General features: G+C 37.6%; 1 protein-coding gene across 1 annotated transcript in view; it reads right to left on the bottom strand.

Annotated features, from left to right (window-relative positions):
- Positions 1-750: 750 nt before the first annotated feature.
- The window catches only part of TSPAN12 (tetraspanin 12), a 44245-nt gene continuing 24892 nt past the window's right edge, over positions 751-20103 (bottom strand). Inside the window, exons 5-8 of the mRNA XM_072343840.1 lie at positions 14879-14953; positions 9972-10079; positions 6666-6809; positions 751-2358 (exon numbers count right to left, since the gene is read on the bottom strand). Coding sequence (XP_072199941.1) covers positions 2053-2358; positions 6666-6809; positions 9972-10079; positions 14879-14953 — 633 coding nt within the window. The 3' untranslated portion in view covers positions 751-2052. The remainder of the gene's footprint in view (positions 2359-6665; positions 6810-9971; positions 10080-14878; positions 14954-20103) is intronic.

Here is a 20103-nt window from a genome sequence, read left to right as displayed (position 1 = left end):
GGTGACTCTATGGTTCTATGATTCCTCAACCACAACAGTGAGGGGCAAAAATGCACAAAATCCCAATCCAACAAACTGCAATCCACCACACAGTTTGTGGTCTGACTTTCTTTCTTTTGGCTGATGTGATCTTGTTAATTTTGGTTTTGAGGAGGAATGAAAATCAAGCAGCACTGGCCCAAGCCACTGAATGACTGTTGGTCACCCTATCTTGGACACGTTTTTTTTTTCCTACATGGAATCTTGTCTGTAGCTACAGAAATGCCACTCTGCTAACTGGAAGCAGAGGGGGACACAGAAATCTGGATATTTGCAGTAATTTTGAGCATATGAATTTCTGAAAGGTGAATAAAGGTGTATTTCTTAGAAGTCATTTTAAGCAAAAAAAAAATGGGAAGCTCTATCCTTTATCTTTTTTCTAATCTCCCAAAATAAATATTAGCATCTCTGTAGGGGAGGTACAAAAGCAAGAGGTAATCTTGCTTGCAACAGTACCTGTGAAGTAATTACACCCACAAGTAGACTGCTGAAAAACAAACATCCCACACAATTGAAGAGCTTAATTTCACCATCCATTGGAAGCTTTTGTAGAAGCAATAAAAAAGCAACTGAAATTCACAGTTCAGTTTCTTCATGACAGAATAAGTGGAATGGGTAAAGACGCATCAAATTAAATCACATTAGCAGGAAAACCTTCTCAAATGTCACCAAAGCATTCACGCAGTGTCTTCATAATAAAAAAGCCATTATGGAATTTAAGACAATAGTGATTTTATTGTCTATCAAATCACACCTTGATTTTCTTTTCTTTTACAAATTTCAAAAACAAAGCCAGTATTTCTAAAACGTAGCATGTAAAAACCCATTTGCCACAAACTACTGTACTCAGTGGAACAAATATATATTTCTGGAGCGTGGCCGAATGTAAAAATAATCCTATGAAATAAACATTGTTCATAAAAATACAGTAAAACGCACTTTCCCCACCTCAATAAATACATTTTAATGCTGTTTCCAGTTGGCATTTTAAGCCACTAGAGATCTCTTAATGAAGTACAAGCCGAAGTATAATTTCTCCTTATGTACTTATACAATTACTGCAATAGCATCTGGAATTGTAAGCATTTCCCTTGTAGTCTTTTGTTTCTATCTCCATGGGAATCACAGACAGAATAAAAGATTTATTTATAAAAATGTGCTACTCCATATTGATCCCCATTTTGGAGAGAATGCTTAGGTTTGTTCTTTTCTTTTTACTAAGAAGCAGTCCACAGAACAAACTGTTTGAAATGAGAATTCTCTAGTACTCAGAAAATTAAAGTCTATTGTCCAGAATCATATTTTTGCTTTTAATCCCTCTTTAATACATTTAGACTTAAAAATTAGTCACATAGTTACATAAAAATATAAGTTTTAGATCATCTTTAACAATAATAACTAAGATAGAGGTTTTGTTAGAAAAAGAAAATCTTGTCCTTTTTACAGATCTTGCAAATTTTTTAAATCCAAGTATTTACTTGAATTATAGTTCTGTCATCCATGCACACACAAAAACACACAATTCTATATACACAGATCCCTGATTATTTTAACACATTTTCCAAATGGCTTATTAAAAATGCACAAGTCAATTTCAGTAAAGTCACATTTTGTTTGTCCAGAAGACAAGTAGAAGACAAGTATCTGGATGCTTCCTTAGAGGTTCTGTCCATCTACGTGTGAATGCATCAGTATTTGACACATCTTGTAACAATAAGTCACTGTTACTGTGCCCTGTGAATGAATGCCTTAAAAAAAACCAAACAAACAAGAAAACAAACCAATTCTGTTTCATGGCTCTTTTAAGAGGCTGAAAGGCAGACACATGCTTATTTGTCTTACTACAGAGGCCTCTTTATCAATCATTAACTGGTATTGGAAGCACAGGAAGACTGGTCTATTTTGCATACTTAATAGAACGGAATAAAAAATTAAAACAAAACAAACCAAAACAAAAAACCAACACAATTAAAACCCTGGTAACTTTTTACATTAATTGTATCACCTACAATTCTACAATTCTTCCATTTCAAAGTGTGTATTAAAGCTATTTGCCGTGGATGTATGTTCAAAGATTCCTGTTAGGCTTGGTTTCAGTAGCTCCACAGAATGGCATGACAGTTGCTGTGAGGTATCGTTCTTCAGGGACATTATTTGATCTGCCCCAGGATCTCTTCTGTCATAGTAGAGAGCCCACAGTAAAGTAATAGTGAGGATCATAGCCAAAATCTGTGTTACTCCAATAGAGATTCCAAGAAATCTCAGTACTTGCAATTGCTTCGTCCCCCTCAAAAAAGTGTACATTTTTTTACCGCATCCCTATGAAACAAAAATAGACAGAAAGAGATTAGTCAGTATTATTTGACTTGCAGTTCCCAAGGCTTAACTCACCCTGCCTAGTGCTGCCTTAATTCTGGCTCCCCAAAATTCATTTTCTTCAAACAACACTCTGAAAACTATTTTGCCTACTTTTTAATCAATTCCACAATGCCATACTTCAGTTTTCCCATACACTGAGAATTTACTGCATATAACAAACTGCTAGAGATCCATGCTGCTCTTCAATGAAGCCAATATTGTGAAGACTGACAGAGAAATTTGCCACTTCAAAATGAACTCACACACTGTAGAATATCCACAAGGATCATCAAGTCCAAATCCTAGATCTGCACAACAGCACCCAAAATTCAATCCCTATGTCTGAGAGCACTGTGCAAATGCTTCTTGAACTCTGGCAGTTTGGGACCATGACCCCCGAGATCACTGCCCTGGGCTGCCTGTTCCAATGCCCAGCCACCCTCTGGTGACGAACTTTTCCTAACCCCCAGCTGCCCAAGGGAGCCTGGCACAGCTCCATGCCGTTCACTCAGGCCCTGTGGCTGTCACACAGAGCAGAGCTCAGAGCTGCCCCTCCACTCCCCATGAGTACCTGCAGACGCCATGAGGCCTCCCCTCAACTCCTCTGCTCCGTGCTGAGCAAACCAATGGACCTCATACATCTTGCCCTCTAGACCCTTCCTCATCTTCGTAGCCCTCCTTTGGACACTATATCCTTCTCATATTGTGCACCAAATCTGCACTCAGTGGCCATGCTGGGCCTGGTGCACTCCAGGACGCAGTTGACTCTTTTGGCTGCTGGAGCACACTGTGACTCATGTTCAACTTGCTGCCAGACAGATCCCACAGATCCCTCTCTGCAGGTCTGCTCTACAGCCTCCTGTGCACCATTCTGTACATATATCCAGGGCTGTCTTGTCCCAGGTACAGAATCTAGCACTTGTTGAATTTCATGAAGTTTGCTATTGCCCAGTCTTCTAACTTGTTAAGATCTCTATTCCCTCAAGGGAGTCAACAGCTCCCCCTAATGTAGTGTCCTATGCAAACTTACTATGTATACATTTGAGTCCTGCATTGAAGTTATTGATGACAACATTAAAGAGAACTGGCAGTAAAATGGAGCCCTAGAGATCCCTACTAGAGAATGGCTGCCAGCCTGAGGTAACCCCATTTAATGTAACCCTTTAAGCCCAACCCATCAAATGCCAACTATTTACCCATCATGTTACTATCTTCACATTATTATCTGTCTATGCTAGATGTAGCGGTAAACCTTACAGGACTTCAGAGTACAGAAATTAATGGAATACAGCCAGCAAGGGAAAATTCAGAGCTATAATTAATCATGATAATAGTCAAGATAGGATAATACAATTGAGGCATTAGTCCCACCGGAAGACCTCCTAGAACCATCACAACAGTTTTGTGTTTACATCCATCTTACAGCTTTTCTATGAAAAGAAAGCAATTGATCAAAATGACAGAATCTGAAGACAGCACGTGATAATTAATACTTTTCAATCACACTGACATTCCCAAAAGCCTGTTGTTTCAAATACTGCAGTCATCAATTTATTTGATGAAAGGTCCGATTCTTGCCTTAAACACAGAATTCATAGTGCAGTCAACAGTTTCTCATTTTGGATATATGTACTACATAATAATTGTACCTAAGATAACTGTACCTAAGGATCTTAATGTCTTTGTACTGTTTCACCATTTTTGGTTGTTTTTTTTATTTCAATTAACACAGTTTAGAGACAGAACAAGGAGAAAAATTGGATTCTTTGAAATCTGTGAAGAAAAAACTGTAACGAAAGCTATGTAACTGATAAAGAACAAAATTCATCATGCTGGCGTCTTTTTTTCTTTCTTGGATAAAAGAGTGTTTTAATTATGTTACTTTCCAAATTTGTTTTTAATTACAGAGAAACTGGCTGCATTTTAATACTTTGATAACTTTAAAGGATTAAGGTACAAGCTGGTCACAGCTTAAAAATGTTCAACCACAGCAGTATTCAAATTCAGTTCATTTGTTGCCTAGAGGAAACATCCATTAACAAACAGCAATAACATTAGCGCTGGCATCTTCTGCAGAACAGACACATAACTGAGACAAATTATACTTAATCTAGATAGACTGTCTCCCTCCGTTTAATGATGTTGTTACAGTTCCGCTCTAATACATGTTCAAAATCAGCTTCAAAACTGAGAAATATCCAGTCACCCATTATCCTCACACGCATGCATTTTATTTCTGCTTATACAACACATTCATACTTGGTAGTCTGCATTTAAAGATAACGTAAATATACTTTGTTAAGCAGAAGCCTGTCATTAAGCTCAAAGCTCTTGTTTACACCTCAAAAATACTATAAAATTTTGTAGTGAACATTCAGAGGAATATTAGCTGCAAACTCTTATGGAGCTACAGATTAAAGGTCTGATTCACATTTACTCTACAGATCATTTGATATTTTTAGTGCTAAAATGGAAACAAAGCACATTTTTATGACTTACTGAAACACCGTAGCACCAATAGAACAATGACCAGATCTTTAATAAGCCACTTCTCAGAGCAGAAGAGAACAGATAAATCATCAGTATCACATTCAACAGATCTGTTATATATTTGAATTTCGAGCACACAGAAAATTATGCTAGAAAACATGCAATTTTGACTTTGTTTTTTCTGAAGATATCAACTTCTACCAATTGTTTTATTTAAGCTACAGATTCTTATCACAAAACTAGTACACACCCTCTTGCCCTCAGACAAAAACCTCTGAGGCTACTCTGTTCTCTCATGCACTTCCCTCACAACTACTATCTAAGGTCCATTTCTTCTACAAATTACACAAAGGAGAAGTTTATCAGAATAAAAGCAGTTTAAGAAGAGTAACATTTTTTTAAAATACTTTTCAAAGTCCATCAGCAGAAACACAACTGTGTCAAAAATACTCTCAGGCAGAACTTGAAGTAGGCCACCTTTCCTTCCTCAAGAATTTTACTTTAAAGGACTTCAATTTAGACCACAAAGAGCTCAGAGACCCTAGCAGAAAATTATAGCACAGATGCAACAAAACAATTTTATCCATTACAGGAAACAAAGCAAACTTTGGTTTCCTGAAATACTAAAAAGGACTCCACACCATCATCTTTCACTATTAATTTTCACTTCTTCTCAGATCCTGATAACTACTTGACTGAGATGAATTTGTCATTTTACTTCTACTGAATCTCTGATTCTCTTTCTGTAGCCATCTTTTTACTATAGGACTTCACATTGAATCTAGCAGCTTTAATGTTTGGCAGTTTGGAATGTGCTGGATGATTTCAGGATCTGAATGATTTGTACAGAATAATCACTTCCTCTTTCCTCACAGCTGCCATCTCTACCTTCCAAAACTGACAAAGAAAATTATTACATTATACGTTCAAATCTTGACCTATGTGGTCTACAACTTGGGAAAAATCATGAATGGCAACTTGTGAGCATCACAGAAGTCCATCTTCAAAGACTGGGCTTGTCCTACTATTAATCTCCATTCAGATTTCACACGAAAAAATCAGTATGCTGTTCCAGGCATGGTTCAGGACTCATTATCAATTTTACACCCACAAGAGCTGAGTTGTGCATTGCTATTCATCTTCCATTCTCAAGTCAAAGAAAGAAAAAGATCTCACAACATCTTTGGCTCAGAAATTACCTAAGCTATACTGGTGGCCACCCGAAGAAGTAGAAGAGTGCTGGCCTACTACTAAACTGCATGTTGATGTGCCTGAGTCAGCCTGAAATGTTTGTGTTCCGTTTCTCTTCTCTCACTACTCAGAAGTTGGCCAGCTTGTAAGATCATAATTGTTTTATGAGAAAGTTAGCCCATCAGGTCGTGTAACTCAGTCAACTGGACATTCTTGCAGTCTGGTAGACACACAGATCATCTTCCCCCAGGTTTTATCATTACCATTAGCTAAAGTTTATTCACTAAACTAAAGAACTGAGGTTTCCATTCACTACATTAAGAATCTTGTAGAAGTGTTTTCTGTTAATACAGACAGAGGAACTGTCAGGTTTTTTTTTCTCTCATCTTACTCTAGATTTTTGAGAGAGTTGATTGAGTTTTCCTACACAGAAAAGGTTTTAAAAGTACTGAGAAATATCCCATGTATTTTATGATCTAGGATACAGCAGAATTTGTACAAATAATCCATTCTGCTGCACTGCATAAGGTAAAATGCATCAGAAGAACGCATAAAGCTTTTTGAAAAGTCCTCATTTTAAATCTTACCTCCTGATAAAGGTCACTGAGATCCTCATGATGTGCCTGCTTAGAGCATCCTGGGAACTCTCTGACACAACAGGAGTCAGGCGGCCAGTCCATCTCTGTCATTTCCAGCCAGTCTGTGAAGTACACCACCCCACAACATTTAAACTGCAAAGGAAAGATTAGCCAAGATCAGCAATAATGATACTACTTCTTCATAAAAGTAAGTCATCAAACAAGCTAAATAAATTCCTACTAAAATCTTCTGAAATATTTAAATAGGACCAAAATATTCACAAGAACTTTCTTATGCATTCCTCTTCTGTACTTTGCCAGAAAAATGATGTGAAAGAAATAATGCAGTGACCAATGTGCATCTTAGAAACAGCCAGTAATACTGCTGTCCTTTACAACCCTACCATTTCCTATAAGGACATTCCACAGAAACTGTCCTACTCTGAAGTTTTGCTATTTAAATTAGAGCGAGGAACACATGATAATTTCATGTGAAAGAATGACTGTAATGAACAGTGAATATAAATTGTAGGAAAAGATTATTAGCGTTTTTGTAGTAAGGACAATTCCTGCCAGGCTACAGCTGTGGGCATACCTGTTGAAAAACAGATGAGAAAAAACATACAGAAGATTTATCTGAAAACAGAGGAAAAAAAAGGTACAGAAGTCACAAATACTGAAAGGAAAAACAGAAGAAGAGGGTATCATGCTAAAATAAACACTGCAACAGAATCGAGCATAAAAGTAGGGACTCTGGCTGCAAAGCAGATGAGCCATAATTGGCTGTAAAAAACCATCAGGACTAACAACCTGTCATCTTCTCTGAAAAGCACACCAGGAGATTTAAAGCCGAATGTCTGGCCTACCACATTCTCAGCTGCATTCACATAAAAAATGGCTGAAACAGCTGTATCAGATTGTTTTTTTGGCATCAGATAGGGAGTTGATATGACTGAGAAAAGGCCTCGCTGGAGGAATGAAATGGTGCTGTCTGTCTGAATGTTCTCCTCACCTCCTCTTTATTTGCACTTCATCACCTGGTAATAACCCAGATAATCAACATCTTTCCACCTCAGAGTCAGACTCCTGTACATTACTTCACTTCTCAGTCACAATCACACAGTGCCCAGACATGACGCTTGCACACCAGTCCTCTTACAAATCTCACTTCTTCCCTTTTCTGACTTTCACCACAGATTCAATGTCTGCTTTATCGATTCTTTAGTCAGCCAAAATCCTCCCTGAATTCCAACACAGGACTTTCTAAATGAAAGCTCAAGCCCTGTCTCCTCGTTGCAACTGTATAGAAGATCTCATTGAACACCCTCTTCTTAAATCTCTCTTTTCCCCTGACAGTTCTCCCTTCCTGACTTGAAATAACCTTTCCTATCTTCGTTAGCATAGCTAAAGCTTTGATATTAGACCATCAAGGGACATGATGGTGGTGTGGGTGAGGGAATACAATTTCCATCTTAGAAAAAGATGCAGAAGAAAAAAAAACGAGAGACAATCAGAGCTGACTCTTTAGGAACTGGAAAAATGATAATGCTGACTAGAGATGGGCCTCATGCAGTGTGATCATTCAAGCATAAAATACATATCATGCTCACACATTCTGTATCTGAGTTATGAATAAACAAAACAAAAATTAGACTCCATCAGTTCGCTAGGAGTGGTGGAGGAGCCTTTCCAGACCACTTCAAACTTTCTCAAAATCATTCCTCTGCTCACAGATGGAAAACAGGGAATTTAACTTGTAAAATAAGTTCTTCTCCCCCAGAAGAATTAAGGCACAGCTTCTTTGGCAAAGAAGCAGAAGCTTTAATACTAGCACTCACTTTAAAAACAGCTGTTATTATGACACTATAACAACCAGAAGCATAAAAAGCAGCTTTTTATTTCAGAAACCTACACATTTAAACCAAGATACAGCACCCCAGGTACACAAACACCCTATTTGCATATGAAGGATTACTCAGTTTCACATAGCACTTGAATAACCAGGGCAGGGATGGCGTAGGGATGTTAAACTCATGTAGTCCTCATTTTTTCTTTCAGGTTTTAGTATAAATATAGACTAACCAAGTGTAGCCAGGAAATGTTTAAATAAACAGGAAATCTGTGCTACAATGATAGATTTAAACAATTCACCAAGGCAGCACAATGACAGGCATTTAAAGAGTTCTCTTCCTGCATGTGCGTTGCATTTGGAGTTAATGGCTTTTACCTCAGGAAATTTCATGTTTCTGCAACATAATACTTTGTTCTTTAAAAATAGTTCTGAATTTTAGTAGGCTATCAGGTAAACCAGTGAATAAATGAGGCAGCTTTTTGGTGTGGTTTGTTTTTACCCACCATGGTCAAACAAAATAAAATTCTGATCCCTTTCTCTAACCTCAACCAAAGAGACAGTGTTGGCAGCTTTTAATAAACTTCCTTCCCCACTCAATTGCAGGTAACCACATATATTGGACATGGCCACTCCATTAGAGGAAGCCAACAGAGTATACAGGAAGATTGTTTAATATTACAATAGCATACTTTACCTGAAGAATTTCAATTCTATATACACCATATTCTTAATGTTTGCAGTAATCCTAAAAGGTGTTGGTGTCCCAATATTACTGGCAAAAGAGAAGACAGTGCTAGCAATTTAACTGAATTTAACACCATTCTTATTTTTGCAAGTGCAAACAGAATGTTACTATCTTTTAAGTATTATTTTTAATTAGGCTTCACGACTATGTACAGTAACTAGATTTAGGCATTCTGACTCCTTTGACTTGTACTGCTAGATCATAGAATCATATCATAGAATATGATACAAGGTTGGAAAGGACCTACAAGATCACCTAGTCCAACTGTCCAGATACATTAACAATATTAAGAATTAAACATGTGACTGAACAGAAAGAAGCTATTTGGGTTGTCGTGACTGTCCTCTATTCCACTACCAACCAGTAATCATTTTTTACATTTTTTTTTTTTCTGTGTGTGTGGCAGGTCTTTAAAATGTATTGATTTTAAACACAAGAAAACCTATAACCACTTACCTGCATTAGATAAAGCTACAGCACGTCCTGCGAATAATACATATAATTTCTAAGAAAATGGGAAATCAAGTTGTAAAAGGTGCATAATAGCATCTTTAGGGCCTACAAAAAGCTGAATAGCAAGTGATGTAAAAGACACTATCGCTATACATGGTTTTATTCAACTTCCATTCGCCTACTGACTAAAAAAAAAGAAATAAATCCTTTTCCTTTAGCAGATAAATAAGTGTGTATTCTGTTCACAAATTAGCTGTCTTCTTACCTCCCTCTGAAAGAAGTTCCAAGCGTGTGTCAACCACTGGTACCTAGGTAGGCCATAGTTGGTCATCCTGGCTTTCAGAGTGATCATATCAGACCACTGTACTGGAACCTGAAGCAGATAAAGAACAGAGATTGGCACAACAGAAAACTGATGAATGGGCCAATTGTGCTTCTGGCCCCAAACACTGATCTTTCATCTATTCTGTGGTCTTTCAAGTGCAATGACCAAAGTAACTTTGTATTTAAATAAAACAGGTAAGTAAATGCTTCAATTTATGCAAACACTGAATCTTTACGAGCCTTCATTATAGCAGCAGGAAACAGATATTTGTATATTTTGCTGGTGGTACATTGTATGATGGAAAAGAAGCTGTTGTGTTTCAGAGAGATTCAGAGATTGCGCATACAGTCTGATTATATTATTTCCAGATGTTATCTGGCATAAAATTTGAACCAAGCTCCAACCCAGTCATCAGAGACAGAATTCATCTGCCCCAATTTAGTTACCTCTGCTATCATCTTAGTCAGTAGGATGAAACAGGCAGCTGTCCAGCACAATTTATCTCATCTCTAGATAAATATTTTACTCTAGGCAGAAGTATCCCTTGAAGTCTCAAATCCAATTCACAGTCTAAGGTGACAAACTCAGATTTAAATGTCTATCTTCTAAATATATGCAATTAATTGAGATGAATTCTACCCTGAGAGCATTGCCAGTAGCTTTCAGGCTTTGACTGAAGTCTGCCTCTGTAAGTTTTCTTCTCACGTGTCCTCTCTGCTTCTAAAAGAAGAATTCTTAAAATGCTACTTAGAAGTGAGGAGCTGGTGCTCTCTTTTCAGACGATGATCCCCAACAACCAATTTGTCAGAAACCAAGCAAATAAGTGCTCTGGCATTGGATATGCAGTGCAGTTAAGAGGCAAGGTAAGAAACTGGCTTCTGTTCAAGCACCATAAATTTCAGTGTACGAGACTAAAATACGGAGCTGAAGACTTCACAGTGCTCTTCCAGGCATGCATACCACTCATGCTGAGTAGTGCCTTGTTCCCATTAGCCACAGTAGTCATGGTGAAAGCAATCACAATTGCAATATGGGCTTTCATTTGGACGGCTGAGGAGCCAAGCTACTCTAATGGCTATGACTGAGCTCTACAGTTCAATTTGGAGCAAACAGTAACAGCACTCTGTGAATAGTAATAAAAACAACCTTAGGAGAAAAAAAAATAGTCAGAATACTTCCCAAGAAGCCCAGACCTTGTTATGCCAGACGCTCTACAAAAATATAGGTACGTTCACTGGCTGATAGACCCCATAATCCAAATAAGGGCATTTGAGAAACTTTTAAATTACGCTACAATTTTGAATATGAATATATTGAAAAGGGGAGCAGTGAGCAAATGACTGTGTAGTGCACAGCCACCTGCCAGGTCAAATCACAACAATAACCCAGAAATTTAACACAACTTTCAATTTGCAGAATTTTTATTTCTTATGCTATAAAACTTTGAACTCACAATTGTCTACATAAAATATATATATATATATACAATAGCAATATAGTACTAAAAATACTTATGAAAAGAATATCACGGAATGTTTCCATTGCAAACATTTATACTGGTAAATATAATAAAAAATTTGCTTTTGTACTCAATGAATTTCTTTTTACACTGCAATGGAAATCAGTATTCTGCTTTCTTTGGATAGTACTTGATACCACAGCAATTAAGTTAATATTTGCTAGGCTATTTTATTATCTTATTTGAGTTGAATACAGTCCAAGATTACGCATGTAACACAAGGCATTCAACTTCTTTATGAAAACAGTGAGAAATGGGGAGAAAAAATCCAAAAGTGAGAGAAAAAAATTAAAAATAAAGCAATCTAAAACCCACTGTAGGAAGGCAATTTGAATTCTGGAACTAAGGAAAGACACTGGAATCCGTGTGATTGACTGCTACCACAACGTCAAGATGTCACACTAGGGCCTCCAATGTATCTATTAAATAGTTTTCTAGCAGATCATGTGTGCAGTACTGCATAAAAATTCAGAATCTTGAGATGCATTTATTTGACTGTATTCCATTTGTTTGATTTGTCCACCACTAGCTTCGTGCAGTGTGTAGATAAAGAAAAATTAGATACTGGTTTCAATTTAGCATAAGTGCTACAAAACTCAGTTTGCTGTTCAGATCTTCTTGCTCGTTGTTTTTCTAATGAGTATCTAGGCTTGACCAATGCACAAGTAAGCTGAGAACCCATACTGGCTTTTCAATTTTGTGGGTGGAAAAATCAGTCACAAGGCATGCTTCATGCTGAGAGCTATCATAAGTTGGAAGGAAAATTGTTTGTATAAGAGCTCTAAGAGCAGACTTGACCACAAGCCAAAGAAAGACCATTTTGGATTAGCAGATGTGGCTATGCCTCACTGACATTTTTGACAACATCACACACCCACCTACACTAATGCTAACTGATTCTCTGAAATCCACAAGAGGTTATTGTGACTTCACGCTGTGCTGAAACCAACACGACAGTGAGTCACTCCCTTGGGATACAAGGGACTCTTCTTATCTCTGTGTAGCATAGAAGTGTAGAAGAAATCTCCAGGAAAGTGACATGAACAGGTATGAAAAAAATCACTGAGAAACTGCTGTGCTCTTCCACCAGATTTCCTCAGCACACAAGCAGCTGGAAACCTGAGTCTGGCCCATCTCATTACATGAGGAGAACCGGTGTTACAACAAAGAAGGAGAAGGAAAGATAATCAGATGGAAAGAGAAAACAGAGCACAATGTTTAGGAGGGTAAAGAGAAAAAGCATAAAAGGAAGGAAGAAGAGAAACAGAAAAGCAGTTTCTGAACTTTCTGTTTTGAATTTTCTGTTATATTTGCATGTCCAATGTTCATACTCTCTTTGGAGAGACAGAAAGACCTGGAGGAGCACGGAATAACTGGGTTCACTGTGCCCCACTGCCAAAGGTGAAAACGCTGAGCTCAGTACTGTTTTTTGGGGGGATAAGGGCTGAGGGAAAGGTTTTTCTGAAAGGAAGTAGTATGACCTTTTATATAAGCAGTGCTTTAATATACATAATAAGACTAACTGGGCTTTTATTAAAATGTTCTGGGTTGAGGTTTCAATAGCATAGCAGATAACTGAAAGCTTGGAGGCCACACTAAAACCTATAAGTTTAGGTTTCCTGAATGTCATGGTTTTGCAATTTTGTAATTTTGCTATCAGTATTCCACATCATAACATCATGTAAAGCATGGATAATTTTGACGAATGTGCTGCTCACAGAAAGAAGACTGAATGTCCCAGAGAACATCACGGTCAGTCATATGACACAGACTCTATATAATCTCACTTCAGTGCTGGACTCGCGCTCTTGAATCCTGCCAGCCATTGGGGAGTGTGTGGAAGCATTCCAGCCGTTTCACCTAGAGTTACAGTAGGCCTCTCGGTTTCGGGACTCACTCTCTCCTATTTTACTTGATTCGTTAGCCTTAATTCCAATTATATTGTATTATATTGTGTTATTCTGTATTCCGATATAGTATTTAGTAAATAAGTGTGCCTCCTTAGATCGTTGCCGCTGCATTTATTTTCCTTTTCCCTTTTTCCCTTTTCCTTTTGGGATAGCGGCCCTGCAGGCCGTCTATACCCCTGTCATGGATGCAAGTAGATTTTAGGTTAACCCATGACAAGTAAAGGCATGTACTGATGCACTGAAGGTTACTATTTCAGGCACCTTCTAATGACACACTTTCTTTAAAAAGATGCTAGTTATAATGATCACCTTTGACAAAACTCTGGAGAGGGCAGCTGTACCTGTAAGAGGAAGCATACCTTCCATGCAGATTCCCAGTTTTAAAATAAGTCATAGGTTAACATTTAAAGTAAAGGGACAGCCTTAACTATAATTACATTAGAGCATCCTGTTAGGATCTGTATAGCAAGGGAATGAATTCATATTCAAAATGCTGCCACCTAACTTCAAAGTTCAAATCCGCCAATAATTCCTTTGAAGTGTATAAGTACCAAGAATGCTCCCTCGCTTCTTACTGCAATGTAACGCTACACACTGCTAAGAAGACCAGTCTGTTGAGTGTATTTTGGGCAGCTCAGAGAATACTCATTACTCATGCAAATGTATGAGTGCAAATGAATACAAGACAAAAAGATATAAAAACAGACAGCATAATAATATTTCAGTTCAGTTTTTCTCAACGCCTACCCATTTTCTTGAATGATGGTTACAACGCTTCAAGCAAGAAAACTAGAGACAGGTACAGCTATAAAAACTAGACATCGATTAAAACCTCTTCATGAGTTTACAGAAGTGTGTCTTACAGCTAAGACATGTTTAGCTTAAAACTGGCATTTATAGCTTGTGGAGCCAGTGCAAAAATTTCAGAAGGTAGCAAGTCCTTTGTTGAACACATTGTCTATTTACAATACAGAACACTGTGCCACAGCTCTTTAAAACATGAAGAATTTTTTGAAACAAAAGACTTACAAATTCTCACATCCCCTTCTCAAAATACTTTTCTTTAAAACTGAAGTTCATATCTAATACCTAAAATTTCCACTGGCTTCATTGACAACTCATCTAAGCAAGGAATAACTAGAAATACACAGTTCTTAAAATAATCTGGGGCTGCGGGATTTGGTTCTCAAATACGTAATGGGTGGTGAGAAACCCAGGGAGGACCTTCCAGATAGATGTGCCTTCCCAGAAGAATTCACTGTTTAAGAAAAAATAAAAAAGACAATCACAAGAAATTAGAAAATTAGATGGTCAGTATCATGAAGAAAGAGAAATGCTAGAGTAATTAGAAAACAGCTAACTAATGGAAATCTTTTGTTTTCTTCCACTGAAATATGCAGCCTTCTTTTCTGACTCACCGTTATTTCCTGCTCATAGGTCCAAACACCACAGGCCAGTTCAACACAGAATATTACAAGCAAGCTTCCAAAGTACTGCAGAAAACAGAATGGCCTCAGTTACTTTAGAAATTCAGGTTAACTTTGAAAAAAGACCTGAAAATATTTAAGAAAAAAAAACACAAAAACAAACAACAACAACAAAAAACATCATTGATATTTCACGATTGCAGAGATGAAATCTGAAAAATATTTCTTGTAATCAAAATATGTATTCAAGATTCACAACACAAACTTCCTAAGGATTTAAGTAATCTAGCTTTTCTTATTGACTTAAACACGAATTATATGCAATATTATGGGAAAACAAACTCATTTGCTTGATGCTTAAAAGCACACTGGCTAGCTATCATGACACACTATGCTGAAACAGCCATAAGGAGAATAATCTTATTTCCTTACATAAAAGTAAAAAAACACTATTTTTTTTTCCTGGTTTTATTTATTTAAGCAATGTTCTTAGGCTAGTAGCCAAAAAGGAGGGAAATAAAATAAAAAGCAAAGATTGACAAGATAGAAAAAAAAAAAAAAAAAAGGCTCTTGAAAGCTATATTCCTAACAAAGTAACTGATCAAATTACCTTGAGATCAGGCATAAATGTGCAAATAGTTATTAACACGGACTGACATTTATCCATCCCAAGATCTAACCCTTGAACTATTTAAAATTAGAAGACATTTCTCTAAATGAAGAAGCTGTACAGGTCTTGTTAAATACAGTTAAGAAAAGTGGAATAAAACTGACTTCTTATATAGTATTAGGAAAGCCCTTCTGAACTGAAGGGTAAAGTAGCATGGAAACAAAGACCTCTCCTAAGTGTAACTCATCTCTTTTATTTAAAGGTCCCATTTCTTCCATGTCATTGGACTGAGGTCCCACTTGTTCTCAGTACACAGGTCTTGATTAGTCTTGATTTTATTGAAAACTTAATTTTTGTTTAAATAAAGCACCTATGATTTTAAATTTATTTGATGAATGTTTCTGTTGTTTCTAATTTACAGTTTTCCTAGGTCTCTCTCTATATTATTTTGGCCAGAACAGAGACAGAAGTGTAGAGACTTCAAACTCCAGAAGTTCCAGTGCTCCATGTTAGCTTCCTCATCATCATTTTTGAGAGGTATGGAATTAGTACATGCATACCATGAAGCACCATCAGAATATAAAGCAGAATAGAATGTAATTTCTTTAGTAGGGCACACATAATTTAATCAAGGAATATATTAAGGAAGGCATAAAAGAAACACAAATATTTAATGAGCTTAAATATTGTGGGGATTTTTTTCCCTATTAAAAGGTCAACGTGCTGTATTGCTTAAAATCATCATATCATAGTATCATAGTATCATAGTATCGTGCGAGTTGGAAGGGACCTTAGAGATCATCGAGTCCAACTCCCGGGATTCGAGCCCTCTAGTGTAGCAGAGCGGCAGTTTTACCCCTTGCGCCACAAGGGGGATTCGAACCCGGGCCCTCTGGTGTTGCAAGCGGCGGTTCTAACACCGTGCGCCACCAGGGGCACACAAAATGGAGAACATAAGATCAGATCCATAAGTGTTAGGATCTGATGGCCATCTACATAGGATCTTTTTCTTTCACCCAGTTTGAAACTAGGAAATTCTGGAATAGTATCTTGACTTTACTTCTACTTCCCAGTGAAATCTAACTACCTGAACAGCGTTGGTAGAAGCAAATAGATTGTGCATGTAAAAATATCCATGTGAATTTTCAAAACAATCCTTCACCAATCCTCCACCTGCAGAGGAGATGGCAATGAATGAAGAAATCCTGTTTTACCAGGCTCTTGCACGAAACTCTACATTTTCATAGCTATTATAACTGAGTAACACAACTGTGCATATTTACAAATCAACACTATAAGCGCAAGCAGAGCTCCAGTATATGCCTTCATCAGCTATTATGTTCATCCTCTAAAGGTTCAGAAGAAAACTCAGCATAGTACTCGAGGTGAGGCCTCACCAATGCTGAGTGCAGGGGCAGGATGACTTCCCTAGTCCTGCTCACCACACCGTTCCTGACACAAGCCAGGATGCCACTGGCCTTCTTGGCCACCTGGGCACACTGTTGGCTCATATTCAGCCAACTGTCTATCAGTAATCCAAGGTCGCTTTCCATCAGGCAACTTTCCAGCCACTCCCCCTCAAGCCTTTAGGGTTACCTGGGGTTGTTGTGACCAAAATGCAGGACCTGACATTTGTCCCTATTGAAACTCATACAGTTCATCCTGACCTATTGATCCAGTCTATCCAGGTCCCTTTGCAGTGCCCTTCTCCACTCTAGCAGATCAACATTCCCTCCCAACTTGTGCTGCCTGCAAACTTACTGAGGGTGTACTCAATCTATCCACTGCCACTCTAGTGATTGCAATTTATGCAAGTATGTTATTCTTTGTTTTCAATTAGAAAACCACTTTACAAAGCAATCTCTTTGAAAAAAGGAAACAATGTCACCTGCTTTAGCTTTTAGTTCATAGGAAAAAGTGCTTAAGGGCATCATGGGTAATATTAAGTTTTTGTGAGGGAAAGCAACTAAATGCTTAGGTGAAAAATGAATTTGAGTTCTCAATTGTCAAAGAAAATTTCAGTCTGAATTATGAGTCCGGGACTGCCAACAATCCCCAAATGTCATGTAAAATTCACTGATCAGAATGCAAATGACAGACCAGGGGTATATGTGTGGAATACTCTGGACAATTTTTAATTTTCAGTACCTTGCAACAATTCATTCAGTCACAAACCTTAGTATGTGATATTTCCTTCATTTTGTCAACATAGAGTTAAAAGAATTTCTGGTAGCAGTTGGAAATAGAAGAGCCAAAACACATGATTTTCTCCAGTTATTCAATATAATATGGGATAGGACACTGTTTGTCCCAGGTCACTCATAAAGCATTTCTGGGTCTGCCAGGAATTGAGAGCTCGTGACTCCAGCAACATTTGGACACATCACAGCACTGTAGAATGAAGCCTTCTGTTCTGAGAAAGCCCATCTTGTGTCCATAAAGGACAACAAAAGACACGAGGAATTTACACATATGAAAGCATACTCTAGGAAATGAGCAACTGCAAGCACACCAAGTTCTCCTACATGAGCTTCAGTTTCAGTCTGCTGTTGAAGGAGAATATTATAACTCTCTAAATGTAATGGTTTGTAGAGTAATTCTTACAGAAGTTGTGAGGAATAAAAAAAAAAAAAAAAAAAAGAAGCCTCTGGAGCCATTATAGAATATTACTTCTAATTTCTATCTTCCGAATACATCAATTATTGGCATCAATTCTTATTTCTCATCTCCAGTTGAGTTCCCACAGGAGTCTGACTGTTAAATGCCTCTTCCTCCATTTATAGACTCCTACTTTTTGCCAGATACACAGATTTGGTTTCAAACCAAGGTTTAATATTTCTTCCTTGCTTCTATGGGCTAAGCAGCTACACTAAGACGACTAACCCACTGAAGAATTCCACTGTGCTCTACACTCAAAACTGCATCCCACATCCCTGATACTTCTACATGCCACCTCCCTCATAGCACTCTTGACCACTGCCAAGGTATAGATATTTTTTACCTTTTTTTTTTTTTTTTTTTTTCTTTTTTCTTTTTTTCTTTTTTTTTCTCCTTATCTAGAAGATGGCAAGAAAGGAAGGCAAGGGCCTCCAGAAAACGCATTACTCTGAAAGAAATCATAAACACTTCGCTCTTCCTCCCACTCTAGTCCCAATTTAAAATAACCTTCTCCAAAGTATTTCCAAGAACGTGGAATTTTTCTGAGATTACTGAAGTATTATCACATGGCTTTTTGTTTTGTCACAGCTGGGTTTGGTATTTTTTTTTTTTTTCCAATTACCTACATAATGCCTCAGCAACATTCAACTACTACGACCTGTAAAACTGGTGGTCTGTTATCCCAAGCAGTCTGGAAGTGTAATGTGGAACCAGAAGTCTAGGCAACTCATGAAAACAGAGACACGGCTCTGTGATTGCCTAAACCTCATCAGAACTAGAAAGGCCTAAGAGTGGCTTAATTCACCTTTTTCCTTCCTCAGACCTTTTGGGTTGCACATCACAAGATGCATCTTTTTACTGGAACCAGGACCCTATTTCACCTTTTCTTAAAGCCTCCTGGCTAGCTTCTGCTTTTCCAGAAAACCTTCATAAACTACTAAATTCTTCCCTAAAGAATGATTATATCCCATCAGACAACATACTTAAAGTATTGGCTTCTTCTGAAGTCCTTTTCCAGACAGCGAGAAAGAAAGAGCATTCTGTACATGAAAGCAAATGGAAACTGCAGACAGGCACAAATGACTGGAGTCAGAAATTGCAATATGGTAAAGAAAAATGAGAGCACGGGATATTCGAGTTGCTGGCAATTCTGGTCTATGATACTGCAAAGTTTTTCAGTTTTTAAGGAAATTTAGCTTTATTTGAAGAATTGGTATAGTCATTAATGAATCATCACTCGTGCTTTTTTATTCCATTTAATAAACAAATATTTTAAAGATTTACCCCTCTCCTCCCAAATGCTTTACTTTATTCCCAGAAGATACAACACTTTTTTTTTTTTTTTTTTTTTTTTTTTTTTTTTTTTTTCCCCAGACTCAAGAAATACCATATTCCTCATGTCAGAGCAAACAAAATGTAACTGATCAACAAGTCCAGCCTCAGACTTGCTTACCAGGGTTCACAGGATCTTTTTAGGCAATGTGGTCCAAATGGCAAGAGAGGCAAGGGAAGATTTGACAGAGAAAGGCAGGGGCTGAGAGAGATTTCAAGGGTGAGCAGCTGCAAAATAAAACTGTATGGGAATCTCCGAAAGACCAGAGATAAGGTATGTGAAAAAGATGCCAAAAGATTTTAAAAGGGTTATGCAAAGCATTTCCCAATGGCTAACAGCCTGAGAAGATCAGCAGTACTCTTTTGAGACACAAGACATCCAAACATCTGTCTGCACCCTAAGAAACATCAGATGGCCACCACCACAGAGCCTGATTACCAACGAGAATCAGACATTTTCCATGAAAAAAATGATTAATTCCTTCCTTCCTTCCTTAGTAAGTTACAAACTTTAGTTCCCTATACCTGCTAGTTGGAGAAGAATGGATTTGATGGATGGACCACATGCTGGATAAGGAATTGGCCAGATGGTTGCACTCAGAGCTGCAGTCAACAG

The sequence above is a fragment of the Excalfactoria chinensis genome, chromosome 1 (assembly GCF_039878825.1).
Source record: "Excalfactoria chinensis isolate bCotChi1 chromosome 1, bCotChi1.hap2, whole genome shotgun sequence".
Taxonomy (NCBI): domain Eukaryota; kingdom Metazoa; phylum Chordata; class Aves; order Galliformes; family Phasianidae; genus Excalfactoria; species Excalfactoria chinensis.
Note: the sequence above shows the minus strand (reverse complement) of the source record. Positions and strands in the feature narration are given on the sequence as shown.